The 23,403-nt window shown below is 38.4% G+C and overlaps 2 protein-coding genes across 3 annotated transcripts; one reads left to right on the plus strand and one right to left on the minus strand.

Moving 5' to 3' along the window:
• Nucleotides 1-573: 573 nt before the first annotated feature.
• Nucleotides 574-14,977, minus strand: LOC110059999 (beta-ureidopropionase-like). Of its 2 annotated transcripts, none has more exons than XM_020766722.2 (15): nucleotides 14,846-14,977; nucleotides 9,678-9,832; nucleotides 8,220-8,391; nucleotides 7,724-7,811; nucleotides 7,468-7,562; nucleotides 6,449-6,533; nucleotides 6,253-6,329; nucleotides 6,096-6,150; nucleotides 5,018-5,132; nucleotides 4,465-4,546; nucleotides 4,267-4,309; nucleotides 3,688-3,714; nucleotides 3,275-3,315; nucleotides 3,061-3,147; nucleotides 574-978 (listed from the first exon to the last, which is right to left on the minus strand). In XM_020766722.2, the coding sequence occupies exons 2-15, from the start codon at nucleotides 9,776-9,778 to the stop codon at nucleotides 889-891; spliced, it is 1,158 nt and encodes a 385-aa protein (XP_020622381.2). In that variant the 5' UTR covers nucleotides 9,779-9,832; nucleotides 14,846-14,977; the 3' UTR covers nucleotides 574-888. The 2 variants fall into 2 exon arrangements, with proteins under 2 accessions (XP_020622381.2, XP_020622380.2); XM_020766721.2 differs by lacking the exon at nucleotides 14,846-14,977 and adding an exon at nucleotides 13,235-13,315.
• On the plus strand, nucleotides 10,069-23,074 carry LOC110059998 (acetoacetyl-CoA synthetase-like). Its single transcript, XM_020766720.2, has 18 exons — nucleotides 10,069-10,591; nucleotides 11,570-11,673; nucleotides 12,099-12,216; nucleotides 13,203-13,313; nucleotides 13,729-13,826; nucleotides 14,122-14,236; nucleotides 14,383-14,464; nucleotides 14,869-15,010; nucleotides 15,630-15,710; nucleotides 16,296-16,420; nucleotides 17,194-17,258; nucleotides 17,774-17,896; nucleotides 18,554-18,667; nucleotides 19,767-19,892; nucleotides 20,602-20,671; nucleotides 21,313-21,371; nucleotides 21,499-21,598; nucleotides 22,289-23,074. The coding sequence occupies exons 1-18, from the start codon at nucleotides 10,444-10,446 to the stop codon at nucleotides 22,524-22,526; spliced, it is 2,019 nt and encodes a 672-aa protein (XP_020622379.2). The 5' UTR covers nucleotides 10,069-10,443; the 3' UTR covers nucleotides 22,527-23,074.
• The last annotated feature ends 329 nt before the right edge of the window (nucleotides 23,075-23,403 follow it).

The following is a 23,403-nucleotide window of genomic DNA, read 5'->3' on the forward strand; positions in this document are numbered from 1 at the left end:
GGGTGAGGCAAATACACAGATTCACCTTTACTATGCGAGCGAGGGGAGGCCGGGATATGTTGAAACCCATGAGAAGAAGAAATCATCGAAATTACGATTTCGATCACAGCTCTCGTTTTAGCGGACACCCTCGGGACCGTCATTTGGTTTCCGTCATAGCGAGAGTCCACAATAGACCACAATAGCGGGGTGTCATGGAAATGACGCAGTTTTTGGTTCTGAAAACTCTTTCAATAATTCCATTTTCTTTTAATCTGTAGTATACATTTATTTTTATACATAAACATGTAACATAGGTCAAAAAAGTGAACAAACTAGTGAACATTCCAACACGGCAGATTAGTTGCCATTCAATACGTCGAGCTGTCTGTTGGCTTGGGACCACTTGAAGTGATAACGGGAGTTATTTCCATACATGTCTTTGTAGTTCGGCCGGGGATGTAGCTTTTGTCCATAATAGCGGGTTGTTCACAAGGCGCGAGTTGACTGTATTTCCACAAAATGGACTTCTCAGAGGTCCATCCAAGGGAAAAACGACAAGAACAAAACCCCAGAGAGGCAAACAAAAAGGGATGCAATTGAACTACTTTTATTAAAAAATGATTGCCTATTTTACACTCTACAGACCTATGGTTTACTTTCAGCGTACTATTGTAAATTTTAAATTTATTCCAACTACTCGTTGATTTTCATTTTCCTTCACAGTAGCGAGGAAAATTTGTTTCATCTTTACTTATCGATTGTTACTACCTTCGTTTTCCAAGAATCACGCGCACGAACCAAACAAACAACTTAGAGTAAATTTCAATGCGGTCTATACTATTAAATTAGTGACTTAATTCTTTTCTGGGTACAAAATCACTGCACGCCGTGGAGTCCTTGTCTTGTTTAAGCTTCATCGTGAATTATCTGTTGTTTGTAGTCTGGTTTTATAGCCTCAGTCAAAGACTTGGCATACATATCCAGGCGGGATGTCATCTGAAAAAAACAAAACAAAAGTTACTTTTTGAGTGACCCAAGTAGTAAGTAATAGAAAAGAATGACGGGCACCATCATCTTTTTAGCTCTCATTTGGGGTACTTCTTCAGATGTTCTATAAAGAAGGAAATGTTGCTAGACGATTTAGAATAGCATTTTCACATGAAAATTCATTTTGTCCTGCGGAACATTTACAAGCAACACATCGAAAAGATTTGTTTATTAAAGGCCTTGAAGCGATCTGGCTGCAAGTCAAATTCCCTAGCACCTCAGTCTTATTTTCAGTTATGTATAGGCAACCAGATGATAATGAATTCTTCAATCTCCTCAGATGCTCGCTCGAAAAGACCTAGTTGAAATCATCAAGCATCGCCTTGTTGGGTGATTTCAACTGCGGTTTTTCTATGGGAGATGATTTGAACGGTCTTCTGTCGTCGTTGAGTAGGAACAGTGAAAAACTACGTTCAATCTTTGACATGTTCAATATGCAAAACATCGTACGGAAGGCCACGTCAACAACGTTAAAGTCACGTACTTTGGTAGAACTTATTGTGACCACAAGAAAAAACCTTGTTAATTCCACGGACATATTCCCACTGAGCATTTCCGATCACAACTTCATATATGCAACACTACGCTAGGCAAAATCCAGTCCGATATTTAGGGAAATCAGATTTGCGATAAAGTAAGTTAATTTCTTATATTTCATTCATTTTATCAGTAGGTAATTAGAAAATTAGATAATTAATTAGATACACGACCCCTCATGCATGTAGTGCTTAAACGATAATCGTGTTTTAAATACAGGATTTACTTTACGCTTGAAGAACAAAAGACCTCCACCGAAGTACATAAGAACGAGAGACTATAAAAGATTGGATGAGGACAAATTCAGATACGACATCGAAACGGCGCCTTTTCACATCTCACAGGTTTTTGAAGACGTGGACGATGTCTTATGGGCTTGGCAGCACTTATTCAATATTATTTGCGATGAACACGCCCCATTGAAAGAAGTCACATTTGGAAGCACATCAGCACCGTGGATCACCAATGCTATTCGGTATAAAATGAACCGGAGGTATAAGCTATTCAAGGCAGCAGTTTCATCTAAATGCCTCAAGCTGCGCCAAGAGTACAAGCAAGCTAGAAATGAGGTTACGTCGGCTCTAAGGCAAGCCAAAGCCACATACTTCTCCAAAATGTTCACAGAAGTCAAGACATGAAACTAGCACTTAATAGAACTTACTCAATAAAGCGATAAATCCAACGGAGCACAAGAGCATCGGCCCTCTCAAAAGAGACGACGGCAGTCTTGCACTGACTGACGAGGAGAAAGCCAGTCTAATGAATTCATATTTTGCAACGATTGGAGAAAAGCTGGCAGCGGTACTTCCGTGTGTGGATAATGGTCAACAATCCATCGTACATACTACAAACACAAGCACTGAACCTCCACCTCTTGCAGAGCTCGTGATTTCCCAGCGCTCAATACACGAAAAAGTATAATTATGCCTACCCTTTATTATTACATTGTTATTAGGTCTTTCTTTTATTTTATACACAACCCCCAGCTTTCTAATCTAGTCTAGTCTAATCTAGTCTAGTCTAGTCTAGTCAATAAGAGGACAGACACATAAAAAACTGACGTCAATTTGTTTTTTACAATAACAAGACCCCAAAATAGTCAAATGCCGGGAATAAATGAGGGGAAAAGGCCACATAAACTTGCCGTAAACAAAGATAAGTGAATTTAATTCAAAGTGAAGCGAACATTGTCAATAGCTTTTCTTGCTTTTTGATTGACTACTTAAAAAAGTTCATAAAATCTCATTGGTTAAAAAGTTGACAGTTTGACAGCTGAAAGTTGAACTTGAAAGCTTGCAAATTACAATTTTATCCGCCTGTACTCTTATTGATGATAAAAATGAGCCAATCAGCACGCAAGAAATGAGACAGTTATTGTAAAAATTATTATGATAACCTCGTGCCCAGATTCTCAAACTGGTAGCGAGCCTTATCTGTATTGCTGATACCATTATTGGAGTAACAGATTTATTTTTACTTTAAAAAGACACAAACCTGAAAGCACCACTTGTCTTTAACTTGTCTACAAAGGTTCAAATCCACCTCGCTCACGAGTAGACCATCATTAACTCTTGATAATCCCTGTGACAAAAGAATTGTGCAGAAAATAAAAAAGTTTAGGAGGGTCGGCATATCTCCAATATCTCTGCATCTTAATTAAGAAATTTGTACTTAAGATATTTCAATAACCTAAACGTGACAAACTTACTGGAGTGCGACTTCCATCTGGTGCAGCAACGTAAGAGGAACCTAACCGAATATTCGGACAGTGATAAGTAAAGTACACCCAATCGAGACGGGGAAATTAGAAAAATTAATTCACAAAGATTAACAAATGATTTTGAGGAGGAAGAAAGTGATGTCAGAAGTAACAAATGTGTGAAATTTTCCCAAAACTAACAGCTGTGAGCAAGCTCTCTCCCCATCACCAGCTACTACAAGAGTTGCCAAGACCGCTTGCTTGCACTCATGCAACACAAGTGACTGAACAGTTTTAAGAATTTGGTAACTGATAGACAAGGGTCATTGGATGTACATAGGAGTGTAAGACAGTAGTATATGGAGCGTATACCAAGTGGTAGTTTTGCTCACTGGCTATCAAACAGTTGTGATAAAACTCACCATAAAAGTGTCCAAAATCCTTGTGAGCTTTGCAAGGAAAAAAAATTATGACCAGTCACAGTCAGAAATTTTGTTAAACAATATCTGTTTAGTCCAAGCCTGCTTTCCTGTTAGCAACATTCTAACAGCAAAAAAAACTTAGTTTGTTACAAAGCTGCTGGGTGCAACATGGAATAATCACGAGACTAGCACAATTTTCCAATTACTGTGGAAAAACAAATTAATTTAAGCCATATTCATTTCAGTACCTGAAGCACAGGAAAATGAACTTAAGCCTAGTCACCAGTCACTTTGATTTGGTACTGATAGGTTGAAAAACTGTATGATTTTGATGGTCTTATTATTAATAATGATAAAGAAGAGCTTCTTCCAAAAAGATGAAAATAACCAATTGAGCACTGGAGTGCACAACTCATACCCTATTTCAGACCAAGATGGCTAAAATCTATACCCTAAAAAGACCAAAACAGCTCCAAAAACAGTACCCTCTAGTGCTGCACATACCTATATCAATTCTGGAACCATGGCAAATAAAAAATAAAATATGTTACAAGTGTTCTGCTATAAACAAACAGTTACCTGGTTTGCCATCTCCAGATGTAAACTCATTTTCAAAGACTTCCTGTTAGTGGTAAAAGAATATTGACTTGAGTAACTGGGAAAAATTCTTAGGTGAGAAATTCCAGAAAACTCAGGTAAAATCAAACTTGTTAAACAAAATTGATTTCATTACAAAAACACAACAAAAGAGAATGGATTGAAGCAAACTGCACTCACAGTGCCAATCCTGTTTATTGCCACTGTGAAATAGGTATTAGCAATGGATGCACAACGTGCCTCAATGGGCCACATTGGTTCACTAGAAAATAAAGATAACACATTACTTTGTAACCTTGTGGTCTGAACATAATGATGGAAACCTTATACCCATACAGTGGAGTCCCCATTTCTTAAACCCTGCATCTGTGTAACCTTCCGATAGCTCAAACCAAAAGTTGTATTCCTTTCATCAGTTTAGAACACTATAATTTCTAACCCCAATTTCAAGAAACTACCTGATTTTTCAAACCAATATTTATTTCCCTTGGAGATATGAAAAATCAGAATTCCACTGTATATAACATGTATACAGCTGTGTGGGTAAAGTTGTGCTGCTTCAAGTTTATGTATTACCACTGCTTAGCAAAGGTAAAGGAGGAAAACTTGAAGCAAGCACATGCTTAAATCTAAAAACAGAATAATTAGTCATTGAAAGGAGGCCTATTTTTGTTGTATAAACTTGAAATTTGCCAAAAAAATCATGAAGTAAGTTTAGTTTATCAGTTTGTACCTAAGAGCACCCACAGTTGCTGAAGGATTAAAGCAAATCTCAGCACCGTTTACTCCATACATCAGCCAGTTCAGGGGATGATGTCTGCCATAACAAATGTTCACAGCAATTCGACCTGTAACAGACCAAAGTAATTTACACTTACATTTACATTTATACATGGACCTCTACATGGCAAAGGTTGCCCATCCCACCATGGAGTGCTTAGTGCAGGTGCATGTGATCAAGTTAATATAATGCAAAATACTACTGTGCTGTCCATGGGGCTCTTATCCTCTGACTCTCAGTAAATTATTCCTTTCAACCCTGATGTCAACATTCATGTAGGAATTCTCCCTTGCAACAGTCCAGCACTAGAAAATTATGGAAGATTTTCACTATTTGTTTAGACAAACTCCTTTTGATGATCTGCTGAGTTCTTAAAAGCTCGACTTTTTAAAATATTTTGGAAGTTGATCATAATGTTTTCAAGCTCAAAGTTGTAAGTGTCACTATGAGAAAGAAGTTTCCTATTCAATGACTGTCATAAAACCAAAAAGGCATGCTTAGTTAAATAGAGCAATAAACAAGACAAAACCTGTTTTACTAAAACCTTGCAACCAGTGAATATAGAGCATTACAAAAGTCTCTCCAGTACCCAGATCATGATTGCTTTGAATGATCAGTTAAATATGAATTATTTCATATATTCTTCATATGTTCACTCTTACTGACACTAGGCCAAGCTACAACACACCAAAGAGTGCTTAAGTTTCTAAAGTAATGACACATCTCATGATCAGCAAATGCAAATAACTGAAAGCAAACAGTGACATGAATTTTCTTAGAAGTTACCGAAAGTTATAGCAGGTACAGTGGCGGATCTTGGGGAAGGGCCCAGGGCGCCCCCCCCCCCCTCCTATTTTGGGTAAAAAATAAAAAAATTGCAAAAGGAAGAAAAGCCAGCAGAACAAGCAACCCCTCACCCCTTAGTTCAAGGTCTGGATCTGCCACTGAGGCATAACTGGAATGAAAATTTTCATCCAGTGCTTACATTTTACCTTTAGTAGTAAACAAATTGAAGCAACACCTTACTTACCAAATTGTGTCTGAAACACTGGGTGCCCTGTGTCTCCCTCCATATAATAAGTTGACTGTGGATTAATCACAACAAGATGTTTCAGTGGCCAAATGGTCAGTGTTACAAAGAAGAAAAGTATGAAGAAAGGGAAGGAGAACAAAATTATTGTCTTTACCTCATTGAAATCTCCAATTCTAGGAATGTGATTTTTTCTTGTTTTTCCCAAGACAGAACCGTTGTTGGAAATTATAACTGAAGAATATGACATTTGATTATAAGTTTAACATATTCATTAGAATACTGGGTTGTTAATCAATATGTAAATTACATTATTTTACTAGCTTAAGATAAATGTAAATTTTTTTAAGCACCTGTGGTGTTGTATATTTTGTCCTGGTGAACACCGTCTCTCTCCAGAATTGAAGAAACAATAACCATGTTGTGCTGTTTTGCAAGCTAATGAAACAAAAAGAAGAAACTTTTCCATAAATATTATCTGCTGCTAAATTATTATTTGTATTAATAATAATTATAACCCCAACAGAGTCTCTTTTGAATGGGATTCCACATCAAAAAAAAAATTTTTGAGTAGCTATAGGTGGGTTAATTCATCAGTGTCCTACTTGTACCATTTTAAAGCTACATATTAACTCTATCAGAAACAACAACTTGAACAGTAGACTTAGAGATGATCCTGAGGTTGACTGTTCATTTTCAAACCATGCCGAATATGCAGGCAATTCAGAAAGCAAACTTCTTTAAATCTTCAATTGCAAGGAGCACAAAATACTTGATGGTTGGAACTATCATAACATCGTGAGTTTTGATTTCCTTTGAGTTTCAGTGTACCTGCTTTAGGGAATACTTGCTGAGCGACACCAAAAAATAAAACTCATTGATTCCCAGGGACACCACCTAAGGCTGGTTTTCACCAGGTGCAATTAAGCATAAGCTGACATGGGCAGATGCAGTTCTTTAGATGTTAATAAATAGCAGCTTTTGTTTAGGGAATTTCTTGACAAAGGTGATACATTTTGACTTACTTGACTTAAACCCTTTCATCCTGTGGGGGGCATACAGTAGGTCCTTAAGGAAGTCTCTCCATCCCTCTCTGTCCTGTGACTCTCTCTTCAACTGTTGCCAGTTTAAACCTGCTCCCTCATCCCCCCCCCCCCTTCATTGACCATCGCCAGCTGTTCCTTGGCATGATACTGTTAACAGTGCCCTTTTGTTTCTGCACATGTTGCGATTTTATGCTGTATACTTCATATCTATTGTTTCAGAGTAGACTCTTCATTTGTTTTTAAAGAAATCCACTATATCATCACAGTTCCCTGCATAAAAGTACCTGATTGGATATCACTAAATCTGCTGTGAGTGATGAACTTACCTCCTGACAAAGTTTAACAGTGGGGCCATCTTCTGCTGACTCAGCAAACTCTGTCCATGGATGCTTTTCACGTGTACAAAAAGCAAATGGCATGGCTGTTGACCAAAACAGCAGAAAGCATGCTTATAAGTACAAAAAGATTTGAACAAACATCTAACTTCCCTGTTAGTCAGCTAGACATAAACATTTGACTTGACTTACTTGTTTAACTTTGTATACTTCTAATTAATCCATGCTGCATTTTTTTTTTACTTACTCCAACATTCTTGAAAACAGATTACATTAACCCCACACAGGGCTGCAGTCTCTGTGATTTCTTTTATTCTTGCATGGAGAGCTGACAACTGTTAAAACGACACACAAACATTTCAACATTTATATGTTCATCACCGCATGCATGTATACAAAACATATAGAAAAGTGATTTAAAAAGACACTATAACTTATATTGGTCTGACACATTCTCACCATCCCCAGAGACAGACAGCAGTATTTTTGGTTAGCACCGAGAACTGAGACCTAGACAGCCCCACTAGATGAATTTTTGAGCATGTTCTGGGGACTTATTTTGATTGAAGACAATCAAATTTAAGTGAAGTCCATCAATGTTATTATAGACTTCCACATAGGAACTGGAGTGGGAACACACCAGGGCTGAGACTAACCATTTTAACATCATCATACCTTCATATTAGGGGCACACTGTCATTTAAGCAGGGCAATCTCAAACTGATTAATTTTGATCTACTCACCTGGTTTGCCAGCGGGGAAGATGTGGGTAACACTATTTTATTCTGAACAGCTCCAATTCTCACAATACGAGGCCTGCGTAGTTGCTCTTCCTTGACCTCAAACTTGTATCCTGCCAGTTCAAAATTTCCTTCCTCTGCCAATTTCAATGCTGTCTCAGGTAGCTCCAATTTACTATCCAGGAAAAAAACATCAGATGTTTATTTTGACTCTATATTAAACCAGGAACATTTTTCAATCAAACCTGTCCAGAAAAAGTGAAATCAATATTTCTTAATTGCTTGCTGATATTTATGGCTCTGTCAATTCCAAGCCCACTCATCCTCCCCAGGGCATTTTCTCGCAAAGGGCTGCCCGGGGCTGGGACATGTGACAATTTAGTCAGACAAAGAGTTCTACATTGGTACTTTTTGAAAACACAAGCCAATTTTTAATACAAGCATCAAAAGTATTAACCCTATGTAAAGAATGTAAATGTAAATTCTTTTTCTGAAATTTGACCCACGCATTGGAAACTAGCTTGTGCCCTACCAACACCCCAATAAATTCATGTTGGACTTCGGTGTGCGAGAAAATTGAGACAAGAAACGATGGCAAACAGCATGATTGACAATTTTCGTGGGAAGAGTTGTGTGCCTAGAAGGTTAATGAAACCTTTGGTACATTTTTTTGATAAACAATGATCAAACTTTTACAGGTAAATATATATACATTCATTTTGATATTTGGGTTAAACACTTATAATAGTTACCAGAAAATTTATTTTTGACGCTGTCTCATGATCCCACTGTGGGGGCATTTGCAACCTTATGGAAACAAAATGTCAAATGCACATCAAATACTGGGATGGGGGAAAATGAGCAAGCTTAGAATTGACCGAGCCATAATATTTCTCTTGATTTGATGAAATATTTAGTGCTTAACAAATCTGCTGGGTTAAGTTGCCTTGTATGCAATTGTGAGAAATGCAAATTGTGATGGGGGCACAGGAGAGGAATTTGGAGGGAATAGGTGAGTAGAAAGATGGGAGTTCAGATCGTCCCATGTCCATGCCCATGCTCCCCCTCCCCTTAGGAGGTTGCTCTCAATGCATATTTTGATGGATATTTTCATCTGATAAAGAAAAAAAAATGATTTCAGAGAGGGATGTCACGCAAGCACGTTTTCCAGCGAGGTGGTCGGGGGAGGGGGGGGGGGGGGGGGGCGGGAAGTGGTGTGTGGATAGATTGAGGAATGGTCTTAGTCGGTAAAGTGACTCCTTCCATGGTCTCATAAGGCAGCCAGAACAATGTACGTGTCTCTCGGTGAATAAAGTTTTGCAACCACAACACATTCGCAATTCACCTTAGTTTGCAATTTCAACATACCCGTTCACGTTGATGTATTGTACATGAGTCGATAAAGAAGTAATCTAAGACCGAATGTTCACGTGATTATCTCGGTTGAGATGAAAAACTTACCTGACTGGTTTTCCATACAAAATCTTTTTCACTTCTTCCAGTTCCTTTGGTGGAAGGTGTTTCTCCAAACAACTTTCTAAACTCGTAAATTCGGCCGCCATCTTGTACCAGTTCACGCAGAACGACCTTGAGTGACCGATTGCACTCGAAAGAGTCTGGGATCAAAAAGTAACATTTTTTTCACCAACTAGGGTAGGCTGGAGTAAAACATATTCATTCCCTATTATGTACCAAAGCTTTAAATGCATATGGAAAATTTTGCTTTCAAGTTGTTTCTATGAGATGAAATATTATTTTAAATAAAAATAATTCCATATGACTCAAAAATTTTCGATATTATGATTAGTCAGTGACCACGCCACCCTCCCTAACGCAGACGAAGGATCCGATCGCCTGATCTGATTCATTGAATGACTTCAATTTGTCCAGAATTATAATGCATAGAGCAAAGCTCAGCGAAAATAGACGCTTCCCTTGTAGATTCACAGGCGTAGCCAAAAGGAATCTTATTTCTGTCTGCTTGGAAACGTTTTCTTCAATTTTTAATGAAGTGAATTTGGAAATGTCCTGACGAATCCCGAGGGGCGCTGTGCAAAGTGACGTGGCGCGCCAAATTGCGAAATTTGACAAATAAACCTTGAAATATTTGTCGAAAGACCGCAGCGTTACCTGGATAGCGAAGGACGATTGAAGTTTCAGGAAGATAGAGCTTTCCTATTGAGTAAGAACGCTCGGTAGTTCTTAGAAACGCATATTTGTGCTATTTATGACCGGTAGCACGAGCTTCGTTTCAAGTGACATGGCTTCTGTGAAGGAAAAGAGAGCGAGGTTGATGTGGAAACCAAGGCCTGATCGATCGACCAACATTCACGATTTTCAGTCAGTCGTGAACGAAGCTTTTGGCTTGGATTTAAGTGAGTCAGTTCTTTATTTCTAATTTATTTTTTGTTTGTAACTTCATCTTGTTATATCATTACGGTAGTACTTACAGTATGAAGTGTGATTCCATTTCAACAACAGTCGGGTGACGTTTGTTTAAATGAAATAAATATAAAATATATATACTTTAGCCTATAAGTTAAGTATAATTATCTGTACTTTGCCTAACCATTTGGATCTCCAGTTGTCAGCTCACGTAGTATTGAGAGACTCGTATGTAGCCAGAAAAAGCTGTACACACCTCCAGACACACCCCCCATACTCCCCTCTTCCAGGACTACCCAATTATTTTAACAATGGAAGGATGAGTAATGTCTGATTGTGAGACTAAAAAAATTATATTAGCCCAGTAAAATCCAACCCAGAGACAAATTTATTTGAACTCCCAAGAGTGGAAACATTGTGTTACATTTGTGCCATCCACTGATAGTCAGGGCTGTAGCTAGCTAGTGAACCAAGGCACTTGCCTCTGTAAAAAGTTTGAATTTATTTATTTCCAGTTCCCATTAGAGGCTATATATATAAAAAGACAATATAAAAGAAGCCTTTTTTGCCTTTGTAAGAATTTTAGTCTGTTTACAGCTGTCATGGTGATTTATCCAGTGACTGGTATTATTCATCCTTTGAATAATTAGGTTGATATCAGCCACCGTAAATTACGGTGGCCAATTCACATTATCAACCCAGTTGATAAAACCAAATTATCTTGTTATACTCCCTACCGACGCAGCACCACAGTTTCTTTAGAAACTTACCCCCTCTATTCATAGGTTGATATCAGACAGATCGATAAGTTGTAATTTATTTGTGAGGTGGATTTATAGGGCCCCAGTTTAGATGAGCCAAACTTAATACCAATTTTGACTAGTCCAAACTAGCAAAAGCATGCTAAGTTATTATCAAAATATTAAATACTGTACATATCTACTCTTCTTTTGAAATTATGTATACAGAAGCTTATGAGGAGCTGCGGAAATGGAGTGTCACTCATTATGTAGATTTCTGGGAGATGTTTTGGAAATATACAGACATTGTCCATTCTCAACCATACGAAGAGGTATTACAGTTAGCTATGAGACAGTTAATTTATTAATAGTTTTTTTTGGTACCAGGGTGAAGACATTGATTAAAAAAGTTAGCCATTTAGTTGGGCTTTGTGACATAATTTCCACTAAAATTATTAATGGAAATACCAGAAATGGAAAGAGCATGGAGCATACAGCTAGATAGTAAGGTGTGATGGATATAAGATAGCACAAGTTGTAGAAATGAACAATATGTTAATATTATTAAGTTAACAAATAGTTCATTTTAGTAGATAGGAAACCAGTATCTAATCTTCTAGTGAGAAGTCTTTTGCTGTACACATATTTTAAATTCTAACAAAATAATTTATGAGTACTCAAAGTGTATCAGGTTAATTGTCTGATCATTGCACACAGCAGTGCTATTCTAATTGGTAAGTAACATTTTTCATTCAAGGTTTTAGATCAATCTCAAGCAATGGCTGACATACCAGAATGGTTTCGTGGAGTTCGTCTTAATTTTGCAGAGAATCTTTTACGTTATGGTGATGACAAGGTTGCATTATACACAACAGGTATGCAAAAATTACTGGACCAAATTCATAATTAAGACGGATTCCGCTTAAAGTTCAAGCAATAAATGCAAAAATTATTTACTAAAAATCTACTCACAGTGAGGTAACTTTTTGAATACTATTTAAAACATCTCACTGTAATTCATTTCTCTAGGTGACTGCGCGATTAAATCCCCAAGCATTCTCAAGAAATTTTAAGTCAAACCTCGTAAGAATGCTCAAAGTGTGTGTTATTGTGTTTTCAACTAACGCAAAACGTCTGTTTTAGCTGAAATATGGATAACTTCAAGTTCAATTTTCTCTCACAGGGTCAGCTTGAGAGCTTAATTCTTGATAAGATCTTCTTACCTTTATTCAAAATATAACCATGCTATGAGGTATTTTTGGTAACTTTATTCTTGCCATTATTGCTCAAATGTTCTGCAGAAATCATCTTAAATATTTAAGCATTCTGATAGGAATTAGCAGTACCAACCCATATTAAAGCTTGGTAAAAAATGTTTTTGAGACTATAATTCATCATTTTAACAATATGCCCTCTCAATCTTGTAACCAATGCAAAGATCGAGGTAATTAAAGTAACGTAAAGTTTGTATAAAAGCCAAGTGACCCATCATGCTGGCTCTTATCTCCAGTTTCCTTAGCATGAGGTGACTAGGAGTATTTCTTCTCTGCTCTGGATGATGGGATGTGCTAGTCGATCGTAGGGTGACTCCCCGGGATTAAATTCTCCAGTACCCATTTATACACCTGAATGGAAAGAGGCACTGTGAGAGTAAAGTGTCGTGCCCAAGAACACAACACAATGTCCCTGGCCAAGGCTTGAACCTGGACCACTCAATCTGGAGTCAAGCACACTCTAACTATGAGGCCAGTGCACCTCCCACAATGTAAGGAGAGATAACACAAAATAAGAAAAAGAAAAACTCATAAGTGAGATAAAGTCTCAAAACAGACAAAACAACCTTTTTATTTTGCATATGCAGGGGAGGGACAAGACATTAAAAGCATAACATACCATCAACTAAAGAAGAATGTGACGCTGTTAGCCTCTGCACTCAAAAATCTTGGTATCGAGAAAGGAGACAGAGTTGTTGGTATGTACAGCACATGTTCATTGAGCATTTTATTACCTGGAAGTATATTGATATTATTGTTTCTCAAAGACGTATTTTCATCTGACTAGTTGTATAATCTTTCACACAAACATGAAGAAGTACGGATTTCCTAATGTATAATTGCACTTGATTGATATTCAAGTATCCTGAGTGCATGCAAAAATACATGTTCAGGGAAGACTTTTTGTCTGTGGCAGTGAATAGGAGAGGTTTCCTGCACAGTTGACAGATTTTGACTTTTCCATTAATTACCCACTGATCTGTGACATCTTCCTCATCAATGATCCTGTTTTCTAAGAGCTTCAAGAACTAGCTACTGGCAAGTTTCCTCACTATAGGAGCTGTGTTTGCAAACAATCCTGAATGAACGCCCTTCTTTTGTCTTCCTTTCAAGGTTATATTCCCAACTGTGCCTTAGCTGTGGAAGCCATGTTAGCTACTGCCAGTCTGGGAGCTGTATGGAGTTCTACGTCACCAGATTTTGGTGTCACGGTAGTTACAAGTTCATGATTTTTGGTATTTGTTTAGAACTGCTTTTTAGTTCAGGGGTTTCAATAAGGGCCAGGCACTAGCCAAATTGACCAGCTGTGTGGATGATTTTGCGTGCCTGCAGTTTGACCATCTAAAGGAAAGTTCTTGTTATAAAGAGGTTCCATTCAAAAAGTTTTACTTGCCTGTAAAAACCAGTCACTGTACCCTCTTGATGAAAATGATCAAGCTTAACTTGCAAACTGCAAGTCAGTAAAGAGGCCAAGTTACTGACATTGACATTCTTGAACCTTTTCAGGGTGTGCTGGACAGGTTTACCCAAATCAAGCCAAAGGTTATTTTTTCAGTGGAAGCAGTCAGATACAACAGTAAAATACACAACCACTTGGAGAAACTGACTCAAGTAGTGAAAAGTAAGTCAGCTATTTCAATAGTTTTGTTTTATAGTATTTCTACTTCATTAAATTTTGTCATTAAATTTGATTTTAAGTTAAAATAATTCACAACAGAGTCATGCATTAGCATAAAAATTAATCATATTGTGTTGAATATATTTCAGACCTTCCTGAACTAGAAAAAGTTGTTGTGATGCCTTTTGTTGGAAAAGCAGATGAAATTGATCTCTCTAAAATTCCTAACAGGTATGTATGGGACCATTTATCAATGTGAATATTTTCAACTAAGTCTGTTTCAATCTATAACCAATTAGTAGTGTGCTGACACTGACAAAGACAAGTTCTGTTAACTATGAAGTAAGCATTATTAATGACTGACTTGAGCCTTAGATATTAATTCTTGTCATGAGGTATAATGGTTACTGCATTAAGCCGGGTACAGATTGAGAGACCCAGGTTCACTTGTGGCCAGGCACAATTCTCTTACGGTGCTTCTCTCAACCCAAGAAATATTATTTCCTATGAACAAAATAACAAAAAATAATGATATCAGGCTTTTCTAATATCCCTATGGTAAGAACATACCTTTGTGAGCTTTATGCATATATTCAAGTTGTATTTAATTACCTCTCACTTTGATTTGCTCCTAGTGTTTTGTTGTCTGAGTTCGCAAAGTTTGCAGATGAAGAGCCAGTTCTTGAGTTTGTACAGGTTCCTTTCAATCACCCTCTGTACATCATGTACTCCTCAGGAACAACAGGGCCACCCAAGTGCATGGTTCATTCTGTCGGGGTGAGTCAAAAAATAGCAAACATTATAAAACTTCTTCCAGAAAAAAAAAAAAAACATACTTTCCCCACAGAAGGGATTGGAATTTCCTTGGGTTGGGGTGGGGATTCTGTAAGAGCCAAAGATTTAAAGAAATTTATGAAGCTTTAATATAGGAATTTTTAGAGGAGTAGGGGTCTAAGGGAAAAACCCTTCCGTGGGGGAGGTATGGTTATTTTCAGGAACTACATAATGCAACTTTTGATTCACAAATAAAATAAAAAATGTAAGATCATACTACACTGTAGACTTAATAACTTTTTAAAGACTGTTTAGTGGGACTTGTACTTTGGTTGTGCATTTAATTTCTCAAGATATAAAGTTGGATTTGACTCTAGTTGGCCCTTGCACAGTTGCTTGTTGTAATTTTTCAGGGTAAAAATTAAATTCAAATTTTGTAACATGCAAAAAATTTGATTAGATAATGGACAGTTAACTGAACCACTCATTGCATATCTTGAGTCAAAACCAAGCTAGATTTTTCACACAGGAGTAGCACAGGAGTAGCATTTTTGATTTTTGAGTTCTTGCTTAGTCAAAAACATCCGCTCTTAGTAAATACATTTTTGCTGTGGATTTGTAGGGAACGTTGATCCAGCATCTTAAAGAACATGTCCTTCATGGAAACATGACCAGACAAGATGTGATCTTTTATTACACAACAGTAAGTAGCAGCAAGGCCATTCTTTTCAGCCTTAGCACTTGGATTGCATCAGATGTTACTGCGGATATACAGATTTGTCATCTCTAGCAGTGGTACTGATATTTTCATTGGGTTTTGTTTTGTCAAGTCACTAAAAATTCCCCAGATGCCCAATCTGTCTACGAATCTGCCGTTTGAGAATCAGACTGCTCAGTCATCAACAAACTCGTTTAATATAAATTGAACACTACCAAGTAGACATCCTACTTGATATCAAGGGCTACTGAAAATGATTTCATTTTGCCAACAAATTTTAAAAGTAATGCTTGTCTATTATACTATAAAAATTGACATGACTAGACTTTTCAAATCAATATTAAACTTCCCAGTTGCAGTAATATTGAAGACCCATAATGCCTGTAGAGACAAGCAAGCTCAGCTCCTCTCCCCTCTCTCCCCCAGTGTTTGCATTTTTCATGTCTTGCACTCAATTCACTTTTGGCAACTGGAAAATTGTATTTAAAAGTGTATAATTATTCAATCTTTATATGCAAATTACAACTCTTCTGTGTGAGTGACTGTAATGCATTTACATCATCTCTGTAGACAGGCTGGATGATGTGGAATTGGTTAGTGTCAGCACTTGCTGTTGGAGCCTCCTTGGTGCTGTATGATGGCTCACCATTCATTCCTACACCTCATGTCATATGGGACTTAGTTGACCAAATAGGGTGAGGTTTATAGAAATAATTATCGAATTACATGTATGTTATTGTGGAGGTGTGGTGGCCTCATGATTAGTGCACTCAACTCTGGATCGAGCAGTCCAGGTTTGAGACCTGGCCAGGGACATTGTGTTGGTGTTGTGTTCTTGGACAAGACACTTTACTAACACAGTACCTCTCTCCACCCAGGTGTACTAAGGGGTACTGGTGAATTTAATGCTGGGGGTAACCCAGCGATGGACTAGCATCCCATCCAGGGGGGAGTAGAAAAATTCCTAGTCACTTTCCGCTACTGAAATCGGGATAAGCACCAGCCTGATGGGCCACTTGGCTCGTATGCAGGCTTAACCTACTGCTATTTAGATTGACACTGGCCTAAAGTTGTCACCATTATTGACATCCTGTGTGGAGACCATTTTGGGATTGCTTTTTGCACTGAAGGTTAATAGAGTGTAACTGTTTTATTTGGTTGTTTGTTTGTTTGTTTGTGTTTGTTTGTTTGTTTTACTCTTTGTCTTGTGTCAAATTTCTCGCTTGACATGATATGGAGGAGGGGAATAGCAGATTCCAAATCTTTAATTCTGTTCTTGCTAGTTATTCTTTGAGGCTCTACCTTCTTTGTGATTTGTTTTATATAGCAAAATGTTATACAGTGTTGAAATTTGTTTTCCATATTATCTTGGATTCGTACTCCCTCAACCAATGCAGTGTTGGTTGAAGATGCTAGTCAATTAAACATTTAAAAAGTCTCCATAAATATTTTTCTTCTTGCACTGTAGAATAACCATTCTTGGTACTGGTGCCAAATGGTTGTCAGCTCTTGAAGATAGGGAAGTACAGCCAAGTAAGTGTCCTTGGTGGTCATGAGATAATTCACATATAAATGTGTTAAAGGTTGTCACAGGTCAGGAAATGGTCGGGAAAAAAAAACTTTCCTAGGTCAGGGAAAAGTCGGGGAATATTATTTTCAGTTAGGGAAAAATGACATTTTAATGAAAAGTTCAGGCAGGGAAAATTGAAATAATTAAACACGACTGATTTATAATATTGAGGGCTGAAAGAAACACTTTAATAGGGCTTCCTTAATGAAGAAGAAAAATTCGTTGAAAACGCATTTATTTGGTCTTAACTAATGGATGGAAAGGATGGCTGCAAGGCGAGGCTAGAAGTCACTACTATGTCGGGCATTTTGTATTTATTTGGTTGGTGAAGTTTTATATTTATGTGGGAAAAGTCAGGAAATTTTGAAAGGTGATGCCGGGGAGGCAACCCTTTGTTAATTTCTCGTTCTTGGATATCGACAGAACGGAGGGGTAATACAGGCAGGCCCACGCTGACTTTTGTTTTATTCAATTCCAGTTAAGACACATAGCCTGTCAACCCTACACACGATTTTGTCGACGGGCTCCCCCCTGAAACCAGCCAGTTTTGACTATGTTTACAGCAGCATCAAGGAGGATGTACTTCTAGGATCCATCTCGGGTGAGTTTCCGTTATTGGTTTTGCTCATAATTTTCGTAGCATACGCACCTTGGGTGTAATTAACCAGAATCATGTCATGCCGTACACAGAGCCAATTACAAGGGTGGAAACCCGGGGGAACTCCCACATAAAACGGACGGGGGTGCTCATGGTACCTTGTAGGGGTTAAAAAAGCGGTGTTGGTACCTCTTAGGGTGTTCAGCCTTAAAAGGTCCACAGCGGCAGTTTTTGCGGTACCTTATACGGTATGATGGGCCACTTGGCCCGTACGCAGACTTTACCTACCTTACCTTTACGGTATAGAGCCGAAAAAATATGACGGGAGATAATGTGTTATGTAAAAATTGGTACCTATTAGGGGAGAAAAAATTTCAAGCCATGCCTACAAAACAGGATCTTGGTGTCTCCTAGGGGTTCTTTTCAAAATTTCCGACGAGCACCCCGGTCTTTTTTCAATGGGAGCCCCCCCGGGGGGAAGCCGTTGTGTCTGTTATTTATTGGCGATATTGCACGATTTTTACGCAGCCGTAAATTTTACTAATATTAGCTGCTGCGCATATAAGTTACATGGACGTGGTATGGAAGAGTTGCGTAAAGCGTTTTCTTTTTATGCCACGAATAACTCATGGACGAATTCTAACTTTCTGCTCTTTTCAGGAGGCACAGACATCATATCATGTTTTGCTGGTCAGAATCCAACTGTGCCTGTCTACCGCGGTGAAATCCAAACACGCAACCTTGGAATGGCTGTGGAGAGCTGGAGTGACGAAGGTAACCGTCTCATTTTGACCTATTCTTTCCCGCAAATTTGTCCCGTAGCTCAGTTCAGGCGCAAAGAAGAACGTTCGAACTTGGTGCGTTACAATTTTTTTATTTTTTCTCGACAAAAGGACTGGGGATTACGTTAGTCTAGGAAGTGAATAAAACCTTCTGGTGTTATTCAATCTGTACATTTGACATCGGCACAGTTGCAGACTAGACAATGTTTTTAAAACGTATCTTTTCTTACTGTGCCGTTTAGTTCCCAGATTAGAAAATATTGTTTTGAGGTCTGTTAGTTTTTTAATTTACGTGGTTTTCACATGATTACAACTGGTATCAAAACACTTACCTGGATAATCCCCCAAATTAAAACGTGTGGCTCGTCAAGTGGCCATTAGCAAGAATTTCCGCCCACTGAAGGAAGTTATGCGGGCTATAAATGTGACCACACGCACAAACATTACGTAATATAAATTTGAGCAGGAAAGTTGGAGACAAGCGGCCACCGTCACGCGACCAACCTGTCAATATCTACATTTAAAATCAAATGGTGCGTTTTATCGGCGACAACAGTTTTATTTCAGTTAATGAATGACAGCAACTGTTTCCCAGCTTATAATGAATCAATGAACTATCTCGTTCGTCAGGTGTCTAAAAAAAAAGAAGTACGGAAGGTCACAGAGCGAGTACTTATTTGGTAGCTCGCCAGTAACCGTAATACTACTAAGCTGGACCTTGCACTCTTCCCGTTTGCTGTCATCATTATTATAAAGTCGTTTTCCAGTCTTGCGAAGACCTACATTATTTGAGTCTTGCTAAATCCCCTGGATGGGTTTTCGATTTCAGTTAATCGACGAAGGACTAAATTGTTCCAAGAGTAGCACTAATTTGGAATTCAGTCATTTTAACTTCAAAGAGAGCTTTTGAGCAATCGCTGCCTAGGTTCCCAAAAATCCGGGAAAAATTGAGCCGTTAACAGCATAGCACAGAGACTTTCGTCTCCCGCATTGGCAAGTGGGACGGTAATTTTCTTGTGAGACATTAAACAGCGTGATTAATCGAGTTCAATGTAGTGTACCTGACATTTAAGTTGTTCGTGATGTTTCAGGTGAAGCAGTATATGATCAGAGTGGTGAGTTAGTCTGTACCAAGCCCTTCCCGTGTATGCCGATCTACTTTTGGAATGATCCACAAGGACTCAAATACAAAAAAGCCTACTTCAACAAGTTTGCAGGTGAGCGATGAAGCATTTATTTTGTCGTATTTGGGTCCAAAACTATCGGCCAGACTTCCCAATCATATTAAATCATTTGAGTTTAAAGAATTTTAAAAATTACATCAGGAAAAGAGATTTAAGCATTTTAATTGATGAGCCTGATGATTGTAACTCTTTTTAGGTGTCCCCAATTAGCAGCAATGCTAAATCTCATTGACACGTAAATAAAGTTATTATTATTATTATTCATTCTTAGCGAGGATAGAACTGTTTTCTAACGAGTAATCACCTAGTCAATGGCGGCAAACACAGGACTGATTATCGCGTGCAGGGCAAAAGCACGACTGGATTTGATTATGTACTTACTGAATACTTTTGCTCAGGTTGCCTAGAGCACGCCCCTCGAGAAAACGTAAAACCTAAAGCAAACACACACGTAAACTGGACTAAACTGGCAAGTCATTAGAACATTCACTTGTTGTACCTTCGGCATCGTCGCTGAAAGGGAATTTTGGGGTTAAATTAGGGGCGTTAAGGAAGGCCCGTTTACGAAAAGATGTGATTGGTCTATTAGAGTTTTGATTGTGTTTTAGTTTTAGCTTCATAACAGCTAGTAGAAAAAATAAGTGACGAGATTAAAAACAAATCAACAGTCAGTGCTACACTTGAGCAAGAGTACTGTGCGTCCGAAGCGTAACTGATCTCATTCTGTCATATATTGTCACAGGTGTATGGACTCACGGAGACTTCTGCTCAGTCAGTTCTTCCACTGGAGGAATTCTTATGTTGGGAAGAAGGTAACATGGAAGCAATAAAGCGTTTGGCGGCGAAGAGTTGATCGACGATAACATCACGAATTGAAGGCCGGCTGTAATCGTGACATGCTGGCGACCGAACCCGTTCAACTGTGGCTCCCTATGGAGCACTTTACAATCACCCGCTTGAGGCTCAGACAATGACCCTTCCCCACGTACATTTCGTTTTAAAATTTAGCAAAAGGCTGCAGTTTATCCATTTCTGTGAACTGTCGTATGGTCCTCTTGATAATTTGGGGGGGTCTTGCAGTTGAACAACACCCCCTCTCGGAAGTACTTCATTCGGATTTCTTAGTAGCATTGTTGTGATAATTACTGCGAACAAAGAAAAAATAAATAGATAATATAAATGAACGAGACACTAGAGACAAGGCAGAGTCACTAATTACATTTCACTAAGATTGGTGAACAATTTTGACAACAAGCCAATTCTGAAATCTAACTGAAATACAAACTGATTACCTTTTAAAGTTATCGAGAGCTCGCACAAATTCATCCACGGCAATGTGGCGGAAATTCCCAAACAGAACCCACCATTAATTGTATTTGTCGTCTTGTGTCCTACTTGTTATCAAACCAAACGGGTGTTTGCGAATTTTTGTCTCTTTTTGTTTTTAATTCAGTGATGGAACTCTTAACCCAGCCGGTGTCAGATTCGGGAGTGCGGAAATTTATAACATAGGTCAGTTTAAAAAGTTTTCTCTAAATATTTCAAGACTGTTTTTTTCAATTTTTTGTGGCTACCTTTCTTAACTGTGCTGATCAGTAGATACTATATCTCTAACTGCTTTCTAAATGAACTGTTGCAGTGGAGAAATTCGACGATGTGGAAGACAGCTTGTGTGTTGGTCAGCAAACCGACGATGGAGAGCGCGTTGTACTGTTCCTGAAAATGAGCAACGGATTTACGTAAGAGAACATTTATAATTACTCACCGAAATGAAAAGAGGTCAAAGCCATGGGTAAAGAGGAGATAGTGAGATTCCAATAATATGAGTCCCAACGGGACACCAAAACTTGGCCCGGCGTGTTAACGACGTGGTCGTTTCAAAGGGTTCCTTAAACACAAGAAATGACTAACTTGAGTTTTGTTCGGCCAAACTAGTGTTCGTCATAATCAGGAAGCCCTGATGCGCGCTTGCTTGCACTGTACAAAGAATGTACGAATCGTTTTTCGCTGATTTCCTCTGCCCAAAACGCTTTTGGCATTTTGGACGCAATTTAAAATCTAATGTTCAGAGAAAAGGGTATTATCAGTCAATTAGCCAATCAGATTACGAGAAGTGAATTATTTACTATCTTGCTAAAGTCCCTACGAAGGCGAACAAACTTTGTAGCAATAGCAGTTACTTTATATACTGTATATACCCAGGCGAAATTTGCGACTGCCATTTTACTGGTGGTAGTATTGTCTCACATAAAGACGACCGGTGGTCTTTTCATGAGTTACTTTAAAAGCTCTACTTGCAAATATTTTATTATCAAAGGAACGGTGGTATGTTATATGTAACACACCTGCCTTCAACGAAAAACAGTTCATAACATTAGTGATTCGTAAATATTTTTTTTAAAATAGTTGTTCATTTTTGTACTTTTTAGTTTTAACGAGGAGTTACTGGCTCGGATAAGAACTACAATCCGTCAGCGACTGTCAGCGCGACACGTACCAGAGATTATACTTGAAACAAAAGAGATCCCTTACACAGCAAGCGGAAAGAAAGTGGAAGTAGCCGTGAAACGGATAATTGCAGGAGAGCATATCAAAAACAGAGGAGCGCTCGCTAATCCCAACTCCTTGGACCTTTACTATAACATTCTCCAGCTTAAACAGAGATAGTGTTGAAGACATAAGAGTAGAAACAGAGTAGAGGAATATTTTTCAAACTTTTCCTGACTCCTGCACGGCACTCTCGGGCTCTCAAACTGAAACAGTAGAATGGAGACCATGCCAACACAATAGTATCTTCCAAATGTACAATTTAGTGGGGAAGAGTTTTAATATTTCACTGGGAGAAAAAAAACATACAAATGACTTTCATGGGTCGCGTGATCTAGGAACCTGTTCGCATTACCAGTCGCATCTCCAATTTGATTTCAAAAGCATCCACGTGTGAAAAAATGAGAGATTATGACTTGCAAAACACACAATCGACAACACACGAGGCCATACGGTGAATCTAAACGTGGATATATTCGCCGCTGTCGAGTCGAGCCTTGACATGGTACTTGTGGGCATGAAATAACCTGATTATCACTAGACATTGAGGAAATACTTTCCAGGGAAAACATTGTGATGAGGTCAATATTTGTAATTATGGGAACATGTGATACAGTACGTATTTTTACTCGTCGGTTTTAATTTTAATGAAAAATGTGATGAATTTATACTGTGCACGATACTTTTGACTCTGAATGACGTCCAACACCCTTTATCTTTGATCGCTTTTCTTTCCTTTCGTAGTCAGCTTTACTGTCACAGCCAAAGCAAAAATGGCCTAGACATCGCGGCTTGCCTTTCCAATGCGCTCCTTCTTGACTCTTAGATTGCACTCGGTTGTGTGTTCATCCATATCAGTATAAATCGTCAGTGGCCCTAACTCGATAGTAAAGGAACACTGATTTGAGCCAAAGCCAGACCTAGGCTCCTAACCTTGTACCGGAGTTTTCACTAACAGTCTACCAAGTTCGCTTACCAGCCAAGGGTAGGAAAACTC

The sequence above is a fragment of the Orbicella faveolata genome, unplaced genomic scaffold (assembly GCF_042242905.1).
Source record: "Orbicella faveolata isolate gen_17 unplaced genomic scaffold, um_ofav_v1 contig_47, whole genome shotgun sequence".
NCBI classification, from domain to species: Eukaryota; Metazoa; Cnidaria; class Anthozoa; order Scleractinia; family Merulinidae; genus Orbicella; species Orbicella faveolata.

Bases quoted from the DNA above. Each gene is read 5' to 3' on its own strand.
- LOC110059998 (XM_020766720.2), top strand. From the start codon at position 10,444: ATGACCGGTAGCACGAGCTTCGTTTCAAGTGACATGGCTTCTGTGAAG. The intron at 13,827-14,121 runs GTAGTTACAAGT...GAACCTTTTCAG, and splicing joins CACCAGATTTTGGTGTCACG to GGTGTGCTGGACAGGTTTAC. The intron at 15,711-16,295 runs GTAAGTAGCAGC...TCATCTCTGTAG, and splicing joins TGATCTTTTATTACACAACA to ACAGGCTGGATGATGTGGAA.
- LOC110059999 (XM_020766721.2), bottom strand. The intron at 8,392-9,677 runs GTAAGTTTTTCA...TTTCCTGGATAG, and splicing joins TTGTATGGAAAACCAGTCAG to TAAATTGGAGCTACCTGAGA. The intron at 5,133-6,095 runs GTAAGTAAGGTG...GGTCTGTTACAG, and splicing joins AGTGTTTCAGACACAATTTG to GTCGAATTGCTGTGAACATT.